The following is a 19,149-nucleotide window of genomic DNA, read 5'->3' on the forward strand; positions in this document are numbered from 1 at the left end:
GAACTGCTAAGATCAAAGACTCAAATGGCAGCACATGCTGGGGAGAATGTGGAGTAAGGGGGACACTCCTCCATTGCTGGTGGGAGTGCAAACTTGTACAACCACTCTTGAAATCAGTCTTGTGGTTTCTCAGAAGATTCGAAATAGTTCTACCTCAAGACCCAGCTATACCACTCCTAAGCATATACCCAAAAGATGCTCTACCATCCCACAAGGACACTGGCTTAACTATGTTCATATCTGCTTTATTTGTAATAGCCAGAAACTTGAAACAACCCAGATGTCCCTCAACTGAAGAATGGATAAAGAAAATGTGGTTCACCTACATTATGGAATATTACTCCACTATTAAAATCAAGGACATCATGAAATTCTCAGGCAAGTAAACAGAACTAGAAAATGTCATCCTGAGCGAGGTAACCCATACCCAAAAGGACATGCATGACATGTACTCACATACAAATGGATATTAGCCCTAAAGTATAGGATACCCAGGATATAATGGGCCCAGCCCATTGTCGGTGGTGCAAGCCCAGGCTTATGGTCCTGGGACCATAAGAAACTAGCAAGCCAGTAAGCAGCAGCCTTCCAAGGCCTCTGAATCAGCTCCTGCCTCCAGAGTCCTGCCCCGTTTCTGTCCTGACTTTCCTTGATGGCAGACTATGTGATATAGAAGGATAAGCCAAATAAACCCTTTCTTCCCAGCTTGTTTTGGCCATGGTATTTCATTGCAGCAATAGAACTCAACTAAGACAATATTCTAAAGAGGATTAAAAAGATAACATAGGAGGAAAAACCAACCAGGTAAATGCAATTTAAAAACACTGATAGAAACAACGAAAAGAACAGAACAGTGGTGTAATGTCAGACGAGATCAAGCAAGACCAGGCATTGGGCCTATAATTCCAGCACTTGGTAGGGAGAAGGCTGATACAGGAGGACTACCATGAGTTCACAGCCAGCCTGGACAACATAGTGAGCTCAAGGCCAGCATGAGCTAAGTGTGCAGTGGAGTAAGGCTAGACCCTGTGTAATGGCACAGGACTGAAGCTAGCAACCCTAGGACACAAGGCTACCTCGTTAAAATGGCACCCAGAAAGAAAGCAGCAGCATCCCCCCCACCAAATGACAGCTCTACAAGGCAGAAATCAAAAAATGAGGAATTTCATAGCAAGCCTGGTAACTCTCAGCTATGGTACAGATATAGTTTTTGTCTACACTAATGAATTAAGATTAGTTACAAAGTTTAATTTATAAGGAGATTTATTGGCCACATTTCCCAATCATTATCTGATAAAATTCAGATTAAAGATTATGCAAAGATCATTGCTCCTTTGTATCAATTAAGAAGCAAACTCCTTAGACAACCTTGGCTTAAAGAAGGAAGTGAAGCACACAGTGTAACCAAAGGAATAAATTGTAGCAAAGCTTTACGGAGGGGAGAGTGGGGAGCCGGAAGCCGTATTATTAAAGAAAATGAAAAAGAAAACAAGTTTTCAGGAAATTAGAAAGGGGATGGGTGATAGTGGGGCACGCCTTAATCCCAGCACTTGGGAGGCAGAGGCAGGTGGGTGAGTTCCAGGCCAGCCTGGTCTACAAAGCTAGTTCCCCGGGCTATGCAAAGAGACCCTGTCTCAAAAAACAAAACAAAACAAAAAACCAAACAAACAAAAAAAAGGAAGAAAGAAAGAAAAAGAAAGAAAGGGAGAGAAGGCTCAGTGGTTAAGGTCACTTCCTGTTCTTGCAAGGATCCAGGTTTGGTTCCAGCAGGCACACAAGAAGCATACATGCAGGCAAAACATTCACGTGCATAAAATCAAGGATTTGGTTTTTTAAAAAAAAGAAATTTCAAAGAACAGGCCTGGAGAGAGAGCTCAGTGGTGAAGAGCGCTTAGCGCTCTTGCCGAGGCCCCATGTTCAGTTCCTAGCACCCACGTCAAGTAACTCTCACTGACACCCGCTACTCTAGTTCCCGAGATCCCAACCCTCGGGCCGCTGCAGGTACCTAACCATGTGGTACACATAAACTCACACAGGCACACACATACAGACATGAAATAATTTAAAATAAATTATAAAATAATAAACCAAAGCAATATAAAATATAATGATGATAAAATAACAAATTATAAGTGAGAAAAACAATAAAATTTAAAATATTATCAAAGAAATCTAAACAGCATGATATCTAACGTTCATTGATATACATGTTAGTTCTGTATGATCCTAACTAGGAAAAAACACCTGAAAATACACTGGGGACCACAAGCAGCAAAGCCATACTGACAGGGTCTGTGTCAGCCTCAGAACACACACACACACACACACACACACACACACACACACACACACACACACCTGTATGAGCCTGTGCTCAGCCTCCAACAGACACCTCCAATACCCTGTTGCCCTGTACCCTCAACCAACCAAGACCTCTGGGCCCCCATCTCAGTCAGCCACAGCCCTATGTCCTAATCAGAGCCCCTCCCTCCACCTCTCCCTCCCTCCTCCCTCCCTCTCTTCTTCCTCAATAGCTCTCTTACTCTCAGACTGGACTGGCTTCAAATAGACCTAAAGTTCAAGCGTTTACCATCTCCTTCTCTACTCTCTCCAAAGCCAGGCACAGGATCCCGTGTTGATCTGGACATTGGCCTTCACAGGCTGGGTTCCCTGCTTGTTCCTCGGGGAGCCTCATTCTCTCTTCAGCATCCCCACAGAGGCTGCTCCAGTGAAAGCCAGACAAGAGGCCTTCAGACCAATAAAGGCTACTGGGCTTCTTGCTAGGACCCATCCTACCTTTAAGCTTTGGCATTCCTCACGGATGCCAGCCGCATCCCTGTCTCAGGGTCTGGATACTTGTTTCTAGCAGCTTCTTTCTCATGATAGCCCTTTCCAGCTCCTTATTCAAAGATACCCTTAGTCCTAGGGCCATCTACAGTCATTCTGCTTGAAAGTGTACCACTATGTCCAGTCCTTTCAGACCTTTCAGACCCTTCAGACACCGCTCCAACTGATGCACTATGCGTCCTGCTCTCTGTCTCCTCCAATGCTTTGCTGGAACAGACGCCCCAGAGGTGAAGACCATTTGCCCACCCACCAGCTTGAATGCCTCCAACAACTCCTGGGATCTTATTGGCATTTACTAAGTATTTGTTAAGTGAACAAACACAACAATGGCTAGACACAAAAGGGACTGAGCTAAGAGGGTCACACGCAACTCTTCAGGAGCAAAAACCATAGAAGCTCAATGAAGTATAAATCACAAAACTGTCTGAATCATAGTCTCCTGCTTCTCCCCCGAGTCCTCCCAGAACCACCCGGATCCTTCCCTGCCTCCTCCAAACCTCATGTCCTCTTTTACTTTTTCTTACGTTAGGGTCATTTTGTACTGCTTATATGTGCGTGGGTGTGCGGCCATCCACTGGCCTGAGCTCAGCCAACCAGGAGCCACACAATTCGAACAGTCGAACACTCTTTAATTGCATATACACCACAGGAAAAAAAAAAAGAATTTCAAAAATTCTAATTCATTTTATAAAAATCAGAATGTAGGTAAAACGATAATCAAGGAAGATTATCTAAATATAATGATAATTTTTAAAATTAGCTTTAGATCTGTAATACACATTGGCCTGTCATTGCTGTAAAATGAACCCAACTCAAGAAGCCCATGGTGAATCCATTCATGCAACCTAACAACAGGGTTAAAGTCAGCAGCCATCAGTAACACAAGAATCAGTCCCAGTCCAGTATTTCTCTGTGTTCATGCAGTTGGCCTCAACACTGGGGGATGGCCAGCCGTGCTGGCACAGGTCTTTAACTCCACCATTTGAGAGGCAGAGCAAGTGAACCTTGGTGAGTTCCAGGCCAGCCTGATCTACACAATGAGTTCCAGGGCAGACAGGGATAATAGAGACCCTGTTTCAAACAAAACAAAACAAAAAACTGGGGAAATTTTAAGGGAATAGGCACGGGGGTGTAGGGCAAGCATCTATTTGAACTGCTAATGAAAGATGGTAACATTGGAATTCTCAAAACTGCAGAAACCTCTACTCTTAGTACCTACCCTGGAGCGCCTCTCTGTAGAGACAAAGTCACTGCTAAAAAAGACAAATGGTTACAAGAATTTAGGGCAACATTTCTCATTATGAGAAGAAAAAAAAAAAAACAGAAAAAGTGCATGGGGAAGCTGCAGGGAAAGCCAGCGAGGGACTGGGCACAGCCTGCCAACGAGCGAGCGGGGTGTGATCTCACTCTGGGGCAGTCACTGCTTCCCAGCTAGGAGCCAGGTGGAGTGCTGTGTGGCCTTGGCACTGCTGGGGTCTGTGCTTCTCCCACACAGCCGCAGGAGAGCCTGATTCACCCTGGCAGGATGAAGCACATTAGGGCTTCCAAAAGGGAAGCCAGGTATCCGTGGCACTGAGGGAGAGAAAATTCCCAGCTCTGCAGGAAAAACTAACCAACCTCATCTCACTATCTAAGAAGAAGGACACAGAGGCAGGACATTATAGGCCCATGTCAAGGAAAGGGAGGATCGAGGGTAAGAGAAGCAGAAACTGTCCCTTCCTCCCTGGGTTCTCTGACAACTGGGGATTGCAAAGGTAGCATCCAGGGAAGGAATCTGCAGGGAGTGACCAGGTACTGTAAAGGCAAGAATCCCAGAAGTAGTCAGAGAAATGCCAGACAGAACCCACGTCTGCACTTTATATACCCCAGTCAGAGGTCTCACAGCATCAGAAACATCTTCGAGACTCACCAGCAGCACAGAGGTCTACAAACCGGTCCTCCCCCTCTTCTGCATGGATGAGGTCATTTCGGCTCTTCTTGGTAGCAGCTCTCTTCAACACTGCTTTAAACAATGGGCAGTGGAGACCAGCGTGAGTGGCAGCGTCAGGTCACCCATGGCCAGGCACTTTCAGCTGGCAACAGTCCTGTCCTGACGGTGAGGCAAAGCAGCTCCCTGACCCTGGCACTTGGGCCCTTCTCGTCACAGGAAGAACATGGTATTTTGAGGGTCACTCTTTTTTCTCTTCCCTCCAAGACAAGGTCACTAGGGAGGCATGACCTCCAAGAAGACTTAGACACATCCATCTGGGACAGGGGCAGGGATGAGGGGTGTGGGGGGGTGTGTGTGTGATACAGATCTGCATTGAGCGGGTTGACCAGCAGGGAAGTCAGCACGCCATGCTGTCTGCCCCCAACCTTCCCGTGGCTAAGGCTCTGCAGGCACCTGCAGATGCCCCCATCAGTGGAGGCCCCCAACTCCACTGAGGGCCTCAGGATGGTGTCCAGAGCCTTCTACAGCTTTAGTGCTAACTCTCAGTCTAGCGAAGGCTCACCCTAACCCTCCAGGTGTGAAGCTTCTAAAAGCAATATTGTCCAGCTAACTTCCAACACACACAGACCCAGGCTGCTCAGGCGCCACGGCTCCTGTGTTATCAGGACAAATGTAAAAGCACCTGACACCGAGCAGTGCCCTGGGGAAACAGGTATGTGAGCTCCCACCACGTGAGGAGTGCCACGGAAGCCACTTACCATCCAAAGGGGACTTCTCTTCTGCGTTCTTGTCCTCCTCTGCCAACATGACTTCCTCTGTGAGGGGCAAAGCTCAGGTCAAGATCTGTCTACCCATCCCTGATCTTGCGGCAGTGGTCTGAAGTACCTCCTGCCCCATTGTACATGCCCACATCGGCAGGCTGTGCCTCCTGCCCATACCCAAACGGTGCCCCAAGCAGAGACCCAGCAGCCTTAAGTCCATCCCAGGCCCAACCTACAAATTAGCCCTCCTAGATAGCAGCCTGGACTTATCACTGTGTGTAAGTTTATCACTGAGGAAGCATTTGTAAGACCTCAGGCAGAAGAGCAGTTCCCATGAAAGAGAAAAGCCCACACACAGGAGAACAGTCCATACAGAGAGGAGCAGACCATATGGAGGGAAAAGCCCTGAAGAGGAGAAGCTGCCCCGGCAGAGAGGAGCAGAAGACATGGATGGGGTGCCCCTGTCTCCTGTGGAGGGAGTTTCCCAAATGGCAAAGGCACGAAGCCCCCACAGAGGTGGTAGAGGAGTTAGGCTAGAGCTTAGATGTTCAGAGCAAGGGAGACAGAAAGGGTGGAGCAACTGCAGGGTAGTCAGGTCCAGTGTGGAGTAAGAGGGCTTGTGAGCCAGTCGGCCTAAGCACTAAGCTCCACCCCAGAGCCCAGGAGCCCTCGATGGCAGCAAGGTGGACACAGCCCAGAGCAGACGTGCAGCTGCCCACTTCCACACACGCTTACCCGCCTTGAAGATCCACTCCAAGTACCCATTCAGTTCTCGCTCAATCTGCTGCTGCCTGCGGAGCTTCAGGAAGGCACGGCGGTTCTCGACTCGCTCCCGCTCTTTGGCAAACTCTCTACACCACGTAGGGAGGAAAAGCAAGCAGCTGCAGTGAGCAGGGTATCCGAGATGGTGGTGCTCTAGAAGCTTCGCGCCTGGAGGCAGACTCCTGCCAGCTCCTGCACCCTCAGCTCCCCACATGCCCTGGCTCCAGCTCGGGGAATCCAGAGCACACGGGGCCATACCCTCACCGGGGCTGAGCTAACAGCTACTGTGTATTGCTTACCTAGCTATCCATCCCCGTCCTCAGGTGCCTTCCCAGCATTAATTACACCTACTCCTCGGACTCTTTCTACTCTGCCACTGTGGGGTTTGACTAGGAATGGCCCCCACAGGAGCTCATGCTTGAATGCTTGGTCATTAGTGACACTATTTGAGAGGGATCGGGAGGTGTGACCTTGTTGGAGAACTTGTGTCACCGAGGTGGGCTTTCAGGTTTCAAAAGTCCACACTAGGTTGGTCAGTCTCCATCTGTCTGTCTGTCTGCACTATCTATCTATCTCTATCTATCTATCTATCTATCTATCTATCTATCTACCTACCTCTATCTATCTATCTATCTATCTATCTATCTATCTATCTCACTCTCTATCAAGATGTAGAACTCTCAGACACTGCTCCAATGCCTGCCTGCACACTGCCATGCTTCCTGCCATGATGGTAATGGACTAAACCTAGTAAGCCAGCCCCAGTGAAATGTCTTCTCCTATCACAGTTGCCTTGCTCATGGGCATCTTCATAGCAACAGAGCAGTGGCTGAGTCAGTCGACTAAACTGGAGCTCCAAGTGGACTCTGCAAAGGTACCCTGGAGAGAGATGCTAGTGACAGCCATACTCCGTATGAGACACACACAGAAACTTGAGAGCTGAGAGCACTGCCTCTACCATCTACTCTTGGTTCTGACAGCGGCTCTTTGAGGCTACAAAGCTCTATTTCCACTCATCTGGGGAGCCATAGGCCCGATCAGAAGTCTTCAGAACAAGACAAATGGAGCCATCGGGGATTGTGTTGCTGAGGTAGGAGCAGAGTCAGGTCAGGCCTGACCCTCGTTACCGTCTTTGTGACGTAACTTCTTTGTCCCATATAGGGTGGAAGCTCCAAACAGGAGCCTGAGTGTGGAAAAGAAGGGTGTTGTGTGCCCATGGGCCTAAGAATGCGTAGGGCACGCCCCAGCCATGGCTCTTACCCTGAAAGCACACCGAGCACCAGGTTGAGCATGAAGAAGGAGCCAATGATGATGAGGGGGATGAAGTACAACCAGTTCCACGTGTTGCCGGCCGCATCATTTGTCTGGAGAAAAGGAAATGGGACAGGTTAGCAAACATCTATGGCCACATCAATGTGCTGGCCCCTGAGAGACCTCCTCAGAAAGGTCCAGGCAGGGAGTTCAGGTTTTGGTCAGACCTGCTTTTGCCCGACAAAGCCTTCCCTGTGTGGAGTGGTCCCAGAGAAACTGTACATTTCTAGCCATTGCCCAGCGATGGTAACAAATCCAGAGAGCTGAAGCCTCCTCAGGAAACCCTGAGGACTACAGCTCCCCTCAGTCTAGTAGGACAGCTCCTTGATAAGATACCTGTGGCTTCTGTGAGCAGCTTCAAAGATACTTCCTCCTAAAAGAAGCTCTGTACTGGGCAAGGTTAGGGCTGGCCCTGTCTGGCCATGTCTTCAATAGTCTCCAGCTCAAGCTGCAGACACCTCCCTCCACACTGCACTCTCTACAAGCCTCTTAGGTTATAGCCTGGCCCAACATGGCTCAGCTCAGTACCCAGGCATGATCCGAATAGCTAAGAACATAACAAAGCACGCAGAAGAGAAAGCTCCCCTGAACCCAATTTAATTCCACAACTGTTTTTCTGTTCATGGACCCCAGAGGACTTGGCTGAAGGTAGTTGGGAATCTCTTTCTCCATGCGTGGCTACTGTAGAAGCAAACCACAAATGAGGTGGACACTGAGGATTGGCATCTCCCTGCCGAGAGAGGGACACGTGAGCCCTGCCTGAAAGCCAGGCTTGTTGCCAAGGCCCTTGTCAGGATCTCTGCCCTCCAACCTGATCGACTTGCAGACTCTGTTCTTTGGCAGCCCTAGATCCCTGGACTGACTGGGGGGTCACCAAAACACCCTTCTCTAGGCCAGAACTGACATTCAGAATCCCAGCTCTCAGCCATTCCCACACCCCACCTGTGCACAGACACATAACACTGCTGACCTGGGCTAGACAGTCACCAAGGCCAGCAACCTTCCTGCAATTTCACCCTCAAAACCATCTTCCTAAAAAAAAGAGGAGAGTGCTGTCGCAACCCCACCCCTCCCCCACCAGACAGCCCTGCTGCGACCACACCCCTCTCCTGACAGCCCTGCTGCGACCACACCCCTCTCCTGACAGCCCTGCTGCGACCACACCCCTCTCCTGACAGCCCTGCTGCGACCACACCCCTCTCCTGACAGCCCTGCTGCGACCACACCCCTCTCCTGACAGCCCTGCTGCGACCACACCCCTCTCCTGACAGCCCTGCTGCGACCACACCCCTCTCCTGACAGCCCTGCTGCGACCACACCCCTCTCCAGACAGCCCTGCTGCGACCACACCCCTCTCCAGACAGCCCTGCTGCGACCACACCCCTCTCCAGACAGCCCTGCTGCGACCACACCCCTCTCCAGACAGCCCTGCTGCGACCACACCCCTCTCCTGACAAGAGCACCTGAATTTCTCCTTGTAGATCAGGCTCTGCACAAGGCAAATCATTGATTGCACTTTCTCTCAACCTAGATGCAGAGCAAATCAGGACCTCTCCTTCTGAGATGCTAAATAGTCACATTCTCCTCCTCACTTCTATTAAACATGGTTAACACTTTAGCTCATTATATAAAAAGTCGGCACAGGAAAGCTCCAAGAGAAAGTAGAGCAGCTCAGAAGCCAACACGAAGAGGGAACAGCCTCCATTTTGTCTGTCAGGGCCTCCAGCCCTCTTTTGAGTGTTGGCCGGAGCTAAGAGACCTCCAAAGCACAACCTATAGCTGTTGCCTGTGGCCACCCCTAGACATGGAAGATTGCTGGGCCCTGCTATTAGGGTTAAAGTCTACCATTGTCCAGACGGCTCCCTTGAGCTTGGGGCAAAATGGAGGACTCCCTTTACCAGCGGGACTCCTCCTCTGACCTTGTCTAGGAGCCCCAAAACCCCACATGTACCTGCAGAATGTTGTAGTGAGGTTACAGGTTGAGCTTCCTTTCTCCTGATAAGACCCTGTCTAGCAAGCACCTGGAATTCCTGGAGTGCCTCTCTGTACAAATGAGGTAGCCTAAGACAGAGCCAGAAACACACCTAGCATAGAAATCCCTATCCCGTTCCTCAGATCTATACAGGCCTTGATTCACCCCAATTAAAGTTGAGCTGCCTCTCTGAAGCTGATCTCAGTAGTCATTTCTGTCTTACGCGTGGGCCATCTGAACCTTGTTTGTTGACTCTATGCCCTTTGTCCTCCTGGGGTGGGGACCAACAGCCCTCAGGGAGAAGGGAGGACCACAGAAGTTCCTATTGCTGAAGAAACTTTGTGGGTCAGAAACAGGGCCCAGAGACCCTGAGCTAGAATTGAGCTTAATGCCCCCCTCCTTGAGAACTAAGTAGCTTTCAAAGTACCAGAAGGTGCCATGCAAACTTCCAAAGGAAGAAGGCAGCCCTACCCAGGTATGAAGCCTCTGAACCACAGCAATGGCCAGCGTGGCATGATAACCCTAGGGGCGACGCAGCGGCACATGTGCCCTGGCAGGAACTAACAGCTCTCTGATTGGACTTATGACCTGCTCAACAAGGCAGGTACCACACCTGGGGCTGGAACCCAGCTAACTACTTAGTGTTGGTGAAATCATAGTTACTGGAGGAGAATCTCGAATCGCTATTTTACTACTCCAGCATAATTCCTAACCAAACAAAGAAAGAAAGAAACCTATAAACATTTGTCATCTCCCTGCAACACCTGAGGCTCAGAGAGCATCGCAGAGAAGGGGCAGACAGACTGCAAGGGGCTGGAGGATCAGGAGTTTGCTGTGAAACTGTGTCTCTTTGTAGCGTCAGAAGTTATACCCATAAGGTCTCCTCCACAAGATCACCCAAACATGAACTGAGCAAGAATAACAACAAACATGCCAAACTGGACGGGGAAAAGCCTGAGGCCTCGGCCCTACACGAAGAACCACAGGTAACTGGGGAAAGCTGAGAGCAGGAGTGGAGACCCTCCTCAGGGAAAAGCACACCAAATGCCATCCAGTGCCAGTCAGCCCTGAAAACACACACATTATATGCCCTGGACAGGTTATATTTAGGAATATACACATATACATGTGACAGTTTCACTACTGGAATTAACTAAAACCCCAAAATGGAGAGCACACCTATGTGGGGTTCTTTTGCTTAATTTGTAGTAGGAACCCACTTCTAATCCAGATCTTTGAGGTGGGAAGACCCACCTTCAGTCCAGGGCTGTTTGGAGCCACGCTTCTGCTGGAAACCTGTATTATATAAGGAGGAAGCTCTGGGCCCTCGCCTGCTTGTCATTAGTTTGCTAGCGAGTCCACTCCTTCACAGGCAGTAGAGCCCACATCCTAAGGATTCCAGCATACACAGAAGACAAGCTGAGGCATCCAGCCTTGGGATAGGCAACTACTGGATTCTTGGACTCTCCATTCACAGACAGCCAATGCCAATGTTAGATTAGTCATTCTAATAAATCTCCTTATATACATAGAGATTCATTCCAGAAGTTGTTACTCTAGAGACCTTGACTAATGCACCCTCTAAAAATATAAGCAGACCCCCAGTTAAGTGTTTTCTTTTATAAGAGTTGCCTTGAACATCGTGTCTCTTCACAGCAATAGAAATAACTAAGAGAAAAATGCTTACTGCTCTTCCAAAGAGCAGGTACAGTTCCCAGTGACCACATGGCAGCTCATACCATCTGTAATTCCAGTTCCAGGGTATCCAGTACTCTCTCTGGCTTCTGACGGTACCAGGAAGGCATGTGGTACACATGCATACATGCAGGCAAAACATTCATACACATAAAATAATGAAGACATATATACATATATATATATATGACAATGTACTCTCAAAAGGCTGCCTGCCCCCTCCCCTCTCCTCCATCCGGCTAAGAGGCCAGGAAAGGAACAACTTAACAAGACAAAAACCTTTTAGACTGAACTTTAGTGTAAGCTTACTTCTTCAGGCAGCCATCACAGAGCAGTCTGTGGTGCCACCTCTGAGCTCTGAACGCCCCTAACAGTAGGAGCCAGTGGGAAGCCTAGAAGGTAACTACCTACCTACAAACAAGGGTATTATCAGCAAAGGTCACATTAGGGAAGAGGTCTCAAAGATAATTTTAAAAGTCATTAAACTAACAGAACTGCTCCCTGCCAAGGTCACAGAGCTCCAACACTAGGTTGGAACTCAGGAAAGGACTTTAATCCTCCTCCCTGTCTTCCTCTGTTCCCGTCTGTCCAGACTCTGCTGCAGCCACCCACACGCACTCTTCCTCCCGCCTGCCTCCATTCCCTAGTACCTCGCTCACTCGTCTTTCCCAGCAGCCCCTGTCAGCCTTTTCTTCCAGTCCGCATCCCCTGCTCTGTGACTCCCCACCAATCTACAGAACAGATCTCTGTCAGGGACCCTGTAACAACCACAACTGGCTAGAATTCAGAACTACTGTCTACAAGACACACCCAGCCACCATACTTGCTTGGGTTTCAGGGACTCCACAGAGTGGACAACAACCACCAAAGGCTGAAAAACCCACTCAAAAAAGATGAGACCAGAGATCTACACCAAGAAGCAGTTCTAGGTCCAGATGTCTAGATCCCAACACACAAACGCAAACATGAACCACTTAGACACTGTGTGTCTTCCTGGAGTGAACAACCCTATTATATCAGGCCCTGAGAAAAGCAATTCAGCTGAAGGCAGGGACTTGAGGATGGCAAGAATGAATGTGTCCAAGGACTTTAAAGAGGATATGAACAACCGCCTTAACAAAGACCACCAAAGAGAAAATAATGAAGGAAATAATGAGAGCAGGGTTTAACAGAGAAATAGAATTGCTGAAGAAACCCAGAGAACCAAACGACCTAGAGTAAGAAAGGCTAAGACCTAAAGACATACATGGTTTTGTTTCCAGTACATATCATTACTGAGATCAGAAAGAAATGCAGTAGTAAACAAACTCCGGGTTGTCAGAGATAAGACGGGCCAAGGACAACAGACCAGGAAGCATGACTGTGGAGGGCAGACAGCCATCCTCCCGGTCTGAAGTTCTCTGCACCATATCTGTGTCAGGACCAAACCCCAGCTGTGGTGCTGGCCCTGCTGAGAGTTAATTCTGACTGTCAATTTGACCAGCTCTGAAACCAGCTCAAAGGCAGCTGCTGGGCACCCCTGCGACAGACACCCAAAGTGGGAGGAACCACCCCAAACATGGGCAGCACCTTCTTGTGGTGAACCAGATGAAAGCGGATAGGAATCAGAAACTCTGCCTTCAGCCTGCTGGCAAGTTCACGTATCCGCTGCGGCCAGGGCTCCATGCCTTCAGACATGCCGTTCTCCACACTGCCAGAGCAGACGGAAGACTAGCAGCTCCCCAAGAGCCTTCCAGGCCCTGAGCACCAGGCTGGGGCCACTGAGACATCCTCCTTTGCAGACTGAGCAACTACAGATTCTTGGCCTCTCCAGGGTGAGACAGCCATTGTTGGGACAACTCAGGCCAAATCGACTAAGCCAATCCAGTAAGTTATCTTTACTACAGATTTTAGGCTAGAACCTGTGGCGTCTGAGAACAGGACTTTACAATGCTCTTTTGTTTTGTTTTGTTTTTTTAATTACAAAATTCCATTTCCTTAACTCCACATTTTCTGTAGCCACTTCTCATTCCTTATTCTTCCTCCTGAAACAGCAGCCTTACTGGCAGCCTCACTTCTCCCTGCACCCTGGATTTTACCACCCCCACCCCAACCAAGAATGCTTCTGGTCTTTGGCCTCTCAGCAGTATCTGACTCCACTTCTTCAAACCTTCTGCTCTGGTTCCAGGACATGGTTCTGAGTATCCCCCTACCCTACACAGGTGCACACAGCTCTTCAGTGGCTCCTGCCCCACTGGCCTCCAAAGGGAGAGACTGTGGACATCTTTCTGTCACGTGCACTCACTGTCCAGGAGTCTTGCCCTCTCCCTCGACTCTCAACACTGACCATGTCAGAACTCCAACGAGCATCTCGGAACATCTGCTCCTTCTGAGCGCTCTCGTTCTAGCCTCAACTCCTCCTTCTCAACAAAAGGCAGCTTGGTTCCAAATCGCTCCAATCACATCAACTCAGGATCTCCTCTTCCTCTCACAGAATGTCCAGGCAAGAAGCAAGTCCTGTTTCTGTTAGCTTAAAGTCTTAAACCTCTTCATCAAATGCTTCTTTCCTGAAATCTGTGTAAGTAGCATGAACAAAGCCCTGTGTATACAATAATTAAGTGGTGTGTTACCCCACTGTTCCTCCGAATCCTTCTCCTGTGCCTGCCGGGAGAGAAATTTAGAAATGGCCCATGACTTTTCTAATAATCCCTGTGACAATCTGAACGAGGCTCATATTTGAATGCATGGTTCCCAGTTCGTAGAACTGTTTGGGAAGGATTAGAAGGTATAACCTTGTTGGAAGAGTTATGTCACTGGCGGTGGGCTTTGAGGTCTCCACCTCACCCTTCCCACCTGGCTCTCCCTCTGCGTTGCGCTTATGGAAAAGATGTGAGCTCTCAGCTACTGCTCCAGCACCGGCCTGCCTGCCTGCTGCCGTGCTCCCCACCACCATGGCCATGAACTCACCCTCCGAAGCTGTAAAGTAAGCCCCAATTAAATGCTTTCATTTATAAGTTGCCTTGGTCACGGTGATTTATCACAGCAATAGGAAAACAGCTCAGACAGAACCTGGCAGCGGGGACTGGGATGCTGCTGGACAGGCCTGACCATACTGTTTATTGGGAAATTGGGGACTACTTGGGGACCTTGTTCCAGGAAAGTAGTTGAACAATGTAACCAGGGATAAGGAGCCATCCTAGGAGCTTGGAAGACAGTAGTGCTGGTGGCTGCGTGGGCTGTGGAAGTCCAGCTCGAGAGCTTTCTGAGGACAATAAGAGCAAGTGGCTAGACACCATTCTTGTGCTGCTTGGAAGGAGAATGTGGTTGGGTTTGCTCCTGTCCAGAGACTCTGCCCCGGCTACATTGAAGAGTTCTAGACTAAGTTCCCAGCAGAGTGATTTCAAGGCAGCCTAATACTGACTGCCACAGTCGTTAGTGAACCCTCTCGGGCAGGTCTGCAGTGACAAAGTACCAGTGGGGCAAAACAGAGATAAAAGTGTACAGTGTGAGGAGAAAGAGTACGGGGAACTTAATGGAGGAGCCATGACTCTGCTGAAAGGGAGAACCGGGAGGGGAAGAAAGGGAGTGGTGCCCTCAGGACGGGACTCCACCCAGCCAATCCTGCAACCCGGGAACAGAAAAGGTCTAAAGAATTATCTGTTCCTAAAGCCGCAGTTTATGCAAATATAGTCCAAGGAGGGAGCCTAGTTCCAGTCCTAGCAGGCAGCAGTGGGTGGCATAGACATGTGGTTCTGGCTTTACAGTCAGAGTTCCAGTGAGTGTGCCAGCAGTGGACCAGCTCAGGAGAGCAGCTCTTGGCAAGAAATCATCATCATCATCATCATCATCATCATCATCATCATCATCATTTGAGACAAGGTTACTCTGTGTATCCCTGGCTGTCCTAGAACTCACTATGTAGACCAGGCTGGCCTTGAACTCATAGAGCTCCCCTTGCTTCTGCCCCTTGGGGGCTGGGATTAAACACACATCACTACCCAGTTCGCAGGAAGTTTGCTAGGTAATTTGTGGACTGGCCACGTCTGATTACCAAATCAAAACTGTTTTTAACTTGAAGTGGTAACATGGGAGTTGTCCTGGTTACTTTTCTATTACCATGACAAAACTCCATGACCAAAGCTAACTGGGGAAGCAGCTGAGAGTTTACATTTGATCCACGAGTGTAAGTGGAGAAGGGAGGGAAAAAAGATGCCAACCGGGAATGCCGTGGGCTTTTGAAATCCCAGAGTCCACTCCAGTGACGCACATCCTCCAACAAGGCCACACATCCATATCTTCCCATTTACAAACTGGGGACCAAGGTTTCAAATGTATGGACCTATGGTGGGACCATTCTCATTCAAATTACAACACACTACTCCCTGACCCCTGTCCCCCATTGACATGTGGCCATATCATAATGCAAAAACAAACACCCCGCCCCGAAAAACAACTCACTCAACACACACACGCACACCCATGCACACACTTAGTCTAACTCCTAAAGCTCCCACAGTCTTTCAGTCTAGGCACAGTTTCAAAGTCTAAAGTCAAAGTCTTCACTCTTCTCTCCTAACACAATGCCAATGAAGATAGATGACCACTGCTCACGAGAGCCAAGGGGCAGAGCGAGGAAATACTGGACAAAAGCAAGCCAGAAACCAGCAGGCAAACTCCAGATCTACAGGCACAGCTTCGTGTCTGATGGCAAAGTTCTTAACGGCTCAGCCCTTCTAGCTTTGCTGATGCAACACGTTTGTCTCTGGGGCTGATTCGACGCCCCGTGTGTGGCTCTCCCTATCAGACATCCCACAGCTCCAGCTTCTCCAGCCTCTTGGGAGCCTCCAACGCAGCCCAGGCATCACTTTCATAGCTTTACTTAATGGCCTCTCTGGGCCTCCATCAGGGACTCCCCTGCCACACAGCTGGCCTCAACAGCCTTCCTTAACTGTATCTCTCAGGCCTGTCAGGAAAATATTGATGACGACCCCTCACAAGCCACTTCTGTAAACTCTTCTGGAGCCCCATTATCAAAGCAAAATCCCATAATTTCCCCACAGGGACGCTAGACAGGCATTCTGTCTATTACACCAGCCACTCAGTAATCTGCTCCCCATGAAGAACATTTTGTTGCTCTGGCTGCAGCTCTCCTAACTGCAGCCGATCAAAGAGACATAGGCTCCCCTCTACTACACTGAGTGAAGTCCCCTTCTGTCTCCCTCTACTCCTATAGCAGGTCAGTGGCTTCTGCTCACACAGAACTCAGACTTGCCACACAAAGGAACATTTGTCCAGACATGTCAAGAGGTTAAAGGCGGGTTCTCCCCAAAAATCCCCTGAAAAATCGTATCCAACCTCCACCACCCAGTCTATGTGGAGTGGTGTGAGGTAAGAACGAATCGCCTTGGTGTTTAGCTCCCTGCTTGGGGTGACATGGCACCCACATCCTAAGTACCTCAGCCTTGTCTGTTTGGCTCAAAAACTCTCGAGTTAGGTACTCTGTGTCCTCAGTCTTTAATGTGCTCACTAACACGTGCTGTCACCTGGTCCTCATGCCAGTGAGTCTAACCTAAATATATGCTGGATGAACCCCGGTGGCCATTCTCTGGACCATTCCCTTCCTGGCTGCTTGACTAGGCTCTGGCGGGCTCTGAGGGCTGTAGCTACCTGGTCAAATGCCACTTCATTTTGGTGAGGTGGCCAAGAAAGTGAACAGCATGGAGCTGTTTTTAGGCTCTGGCTCTATGGAAGTTGCCCTGTGATAGGTAAAAAAGAGAAAGTCCCATCCCCACCTTTGTCCCTACAGTCCTCTGCATCTGTCTGCCATATCACCATGTCACTAAGACGCAGTCTTGTGCTGAGGACCTGTAGTTAGCTTTGCCTTTAGCTCCTCATTAGCCTGCGATCGTCCTAACAAGCATTTGCTCAACCTGCTGAATCCCTAGTCAGGCCATCGCCTGGATCCCTACCAAACTGTAGGGGAGGCTCAAATACACTGCAGGAGGCAGGAGTTCAAGAAAGGAGAAACAGCGTTCCGGGGCCACGTGAATGCCTTTCCCCCAACTGTAAATGATAGCACCTCATGCCCCACTCTCCAAGACCCACGCAAAGCCAGGGTCCACCCATCACAGCTTCCAGACTCTAGCCCCAAGGCCTCTGCATCTTCACTCTCTCCTTCCCAAAGCTCAGGAAGACTCGCCCCTGCCCCTGCCCCTGCCCCTGCCCCTGCCCCTGCCCCTGCCCCTGCCCCTGCCCCTGCCCCTGCCCCTGCCCCTGCCCCTGCCCCTGCCCCTGCCCCTGCCCCTGCCCCTGCCCCTGCCCCTGCCCCTGCGGCGGCTCTGTGTTTCCTCTCCAGCTGTCAAACAGACTCCTCTTCATAAAGGAAGCCTCAGGAAGACCGAGGTCAGGAAGATGAGTCGATACTAAAACGCCGGGATAGAGGGATCTCTAACACACGTTAGAGTAGGAGAATGGGACTGGGCAAGTGCTCTCAGCCACAAGCATCCCTAAGAGAGACCCCTCAGATCCTGAGAGCTCCAGACCTCACCACCATGGCTAGGGCCAAGATGCAACTCACATTGTAGAGGATGTCAGTCCAGCCCTCCATGGTGATACACTGGAACACGGTCAAGATGGCAAACAGGATGTTGTCAAAATTGGTGATGCCAAAGTTGGGTCCTGGCCAGTACTCCCGGCATTCGGTGTCACTGTCACACAGACGAGCAGGGGCCTCCTTGCCACAAGGAAAGTCACCCACAGGCTCTGCATCTGTAAGAGAGTAAAACCTGAGACCTAAGTCTCCTGCAAGTCACGGCCACACTTCAGCACCCTGCCCCTGATCTACCTTCTCACTAACCCTACAGCCGCCTCCACCTCAGCGGTCGGCCCTCTGCAGCTCCTGGCTCCCCTCCCCCTCTCTCCTGGAACCTTCCCATTACCATGCAAACAGGCTCAGGCTGGAGCCCTTTATCCTGAAATCCACAGGGAGCAGACACCCTTGTAAGCCAAGCCTGACTTTCCTCTCCCAGCCTGGGAAAAGGGAGAGGAACTAAGAAAAGCCTGATAAATGATTATTAAATTTATTTCCCTCCCAATTTGCTTGATTAAGGCCTTCAGAAGTCCCATCGATTGAGTATCTGTGGCCAGTTGCATAATGACAGTTCTGTTCCCTCCTCTGTAACTCATGACACGATTTTCCTTCACTTTCTTGTCTCATGGTACTGCCATAACTCCCAACATAATACAGACAATAGGTTTTGTTTTCTACTTTAAAGGAAAAGCTCTGAACAGGATATTTAATATTTGCAGGGATTTGACAAAATATCTTACTTCCAATTTAATAAAAGTTTTTTTCTAATAATGAATGATTCATATTTTAGCAAAAGCTTTCTCTACATCTAAAAGATCTAACAGATGTGGTTCTCCCATTTCATTTAAATATGCCTCAGTCTTCCAAACACCCTCTGGCTTCAGCCCAGGACATGCCCAACCTGTGAGTGGAACTCACTGCAGCTACACTCTTGGAGCACTCGGGGCTGCCTGCCAGCGCTGTCCCTGTGCCAGCCTCTCTCCTACCCTTCTTCCTTCTGCTATTGCCTCTCTGCTGCACCAGGAGGACCAGAAGATGCCACACCACGTTCAAAGCCCTCCCTCCACTCTTCCCATTCCCCCGTACAAGGCTCAAGTTCTTAACCTCAACCCTGAAACTAAACTGTTTCCTCCCTCTCAGTTGTCTTCCACTGTGCACCGTGCCCTTACTGTCCCTAGAACTGGGGTGCTCCGTCTGGGTGGCCAAACAGCTTGTCCTCACTCTGTTCAGATCTCTGTCCATCTGTCAACTGTGGCAGAAAGGCTGCCCCGGGGCCTTTGGCAGAGCATACCCCAAGCTATTC

At 49.6% G+C, this 19,149-nt stretch overlaps 1 protein-coding gene across 13 annotated transcripts in view; it reads right to left on the reverse strand.

The window, feature by feature from the left end:
- The window catches only part of Cacna1b (calcium voltage-gated channel subunit alpha1 B), a 165,160-nt gene that overhangs the window by 116,101 nt on the left and 29,910 nt on the right, over positions 1 to 19,149 (reverse strand). For 9 of the 13 annotated variants that reach the window (XR_010064570.1, XM_063283168.1, XM_063283166.1 and 6 more), the window contains exons 6-10: positions 17,835 to 18,025; positions 7,561 to 7,664; positions 6,274 to 6,389; positions 5,536 to 5,592; positions 4,757 to 4,849 (exon numbers count right to left, since the gene is read on the reverse strand). Coding sequence is in view for 12 of the 13 variants with exons in the window: in XM_063283168.1 (XP_063139238.1) it covers positions 4,757 to 4,849; positions 5,536 to 5,592; positions 6,274 to 6,389; positions 7,561 to 7,664; positions 17,835 to 18,025 (561 nt within the window). In the remaining variant the exon portion in view is untranslated. The remainder of the gene's footprint in view (positions 1 to 4,756; positions 4,850 to 5,535; positions 5,593 to 6,273; positions 6,390 to 7,560; positions 7,665 to 17,834; positions 18,026 to 19,149) is intronic. The other 4 variants (XM_063283169.1, XM_063283167.1, XM_017591505.3 and 1 more) reach the window with 1 other exon arrangement.

Source organism: Rattus norvegicus, chromosome 3 (genome assembly GCF_036323735.1).
Source record: "Rattus norvegicus strain BN/NHsdMcwi chromosome 3, GRCr8, whole genome shotgun sequence".
NCBI classification, from domain to species: domain Eukaryota; kingdom Metazoa; phylum Chordata; class Mammalia; order Rodentia; family Muridae; genus Rattus; species Rattus norvegicus.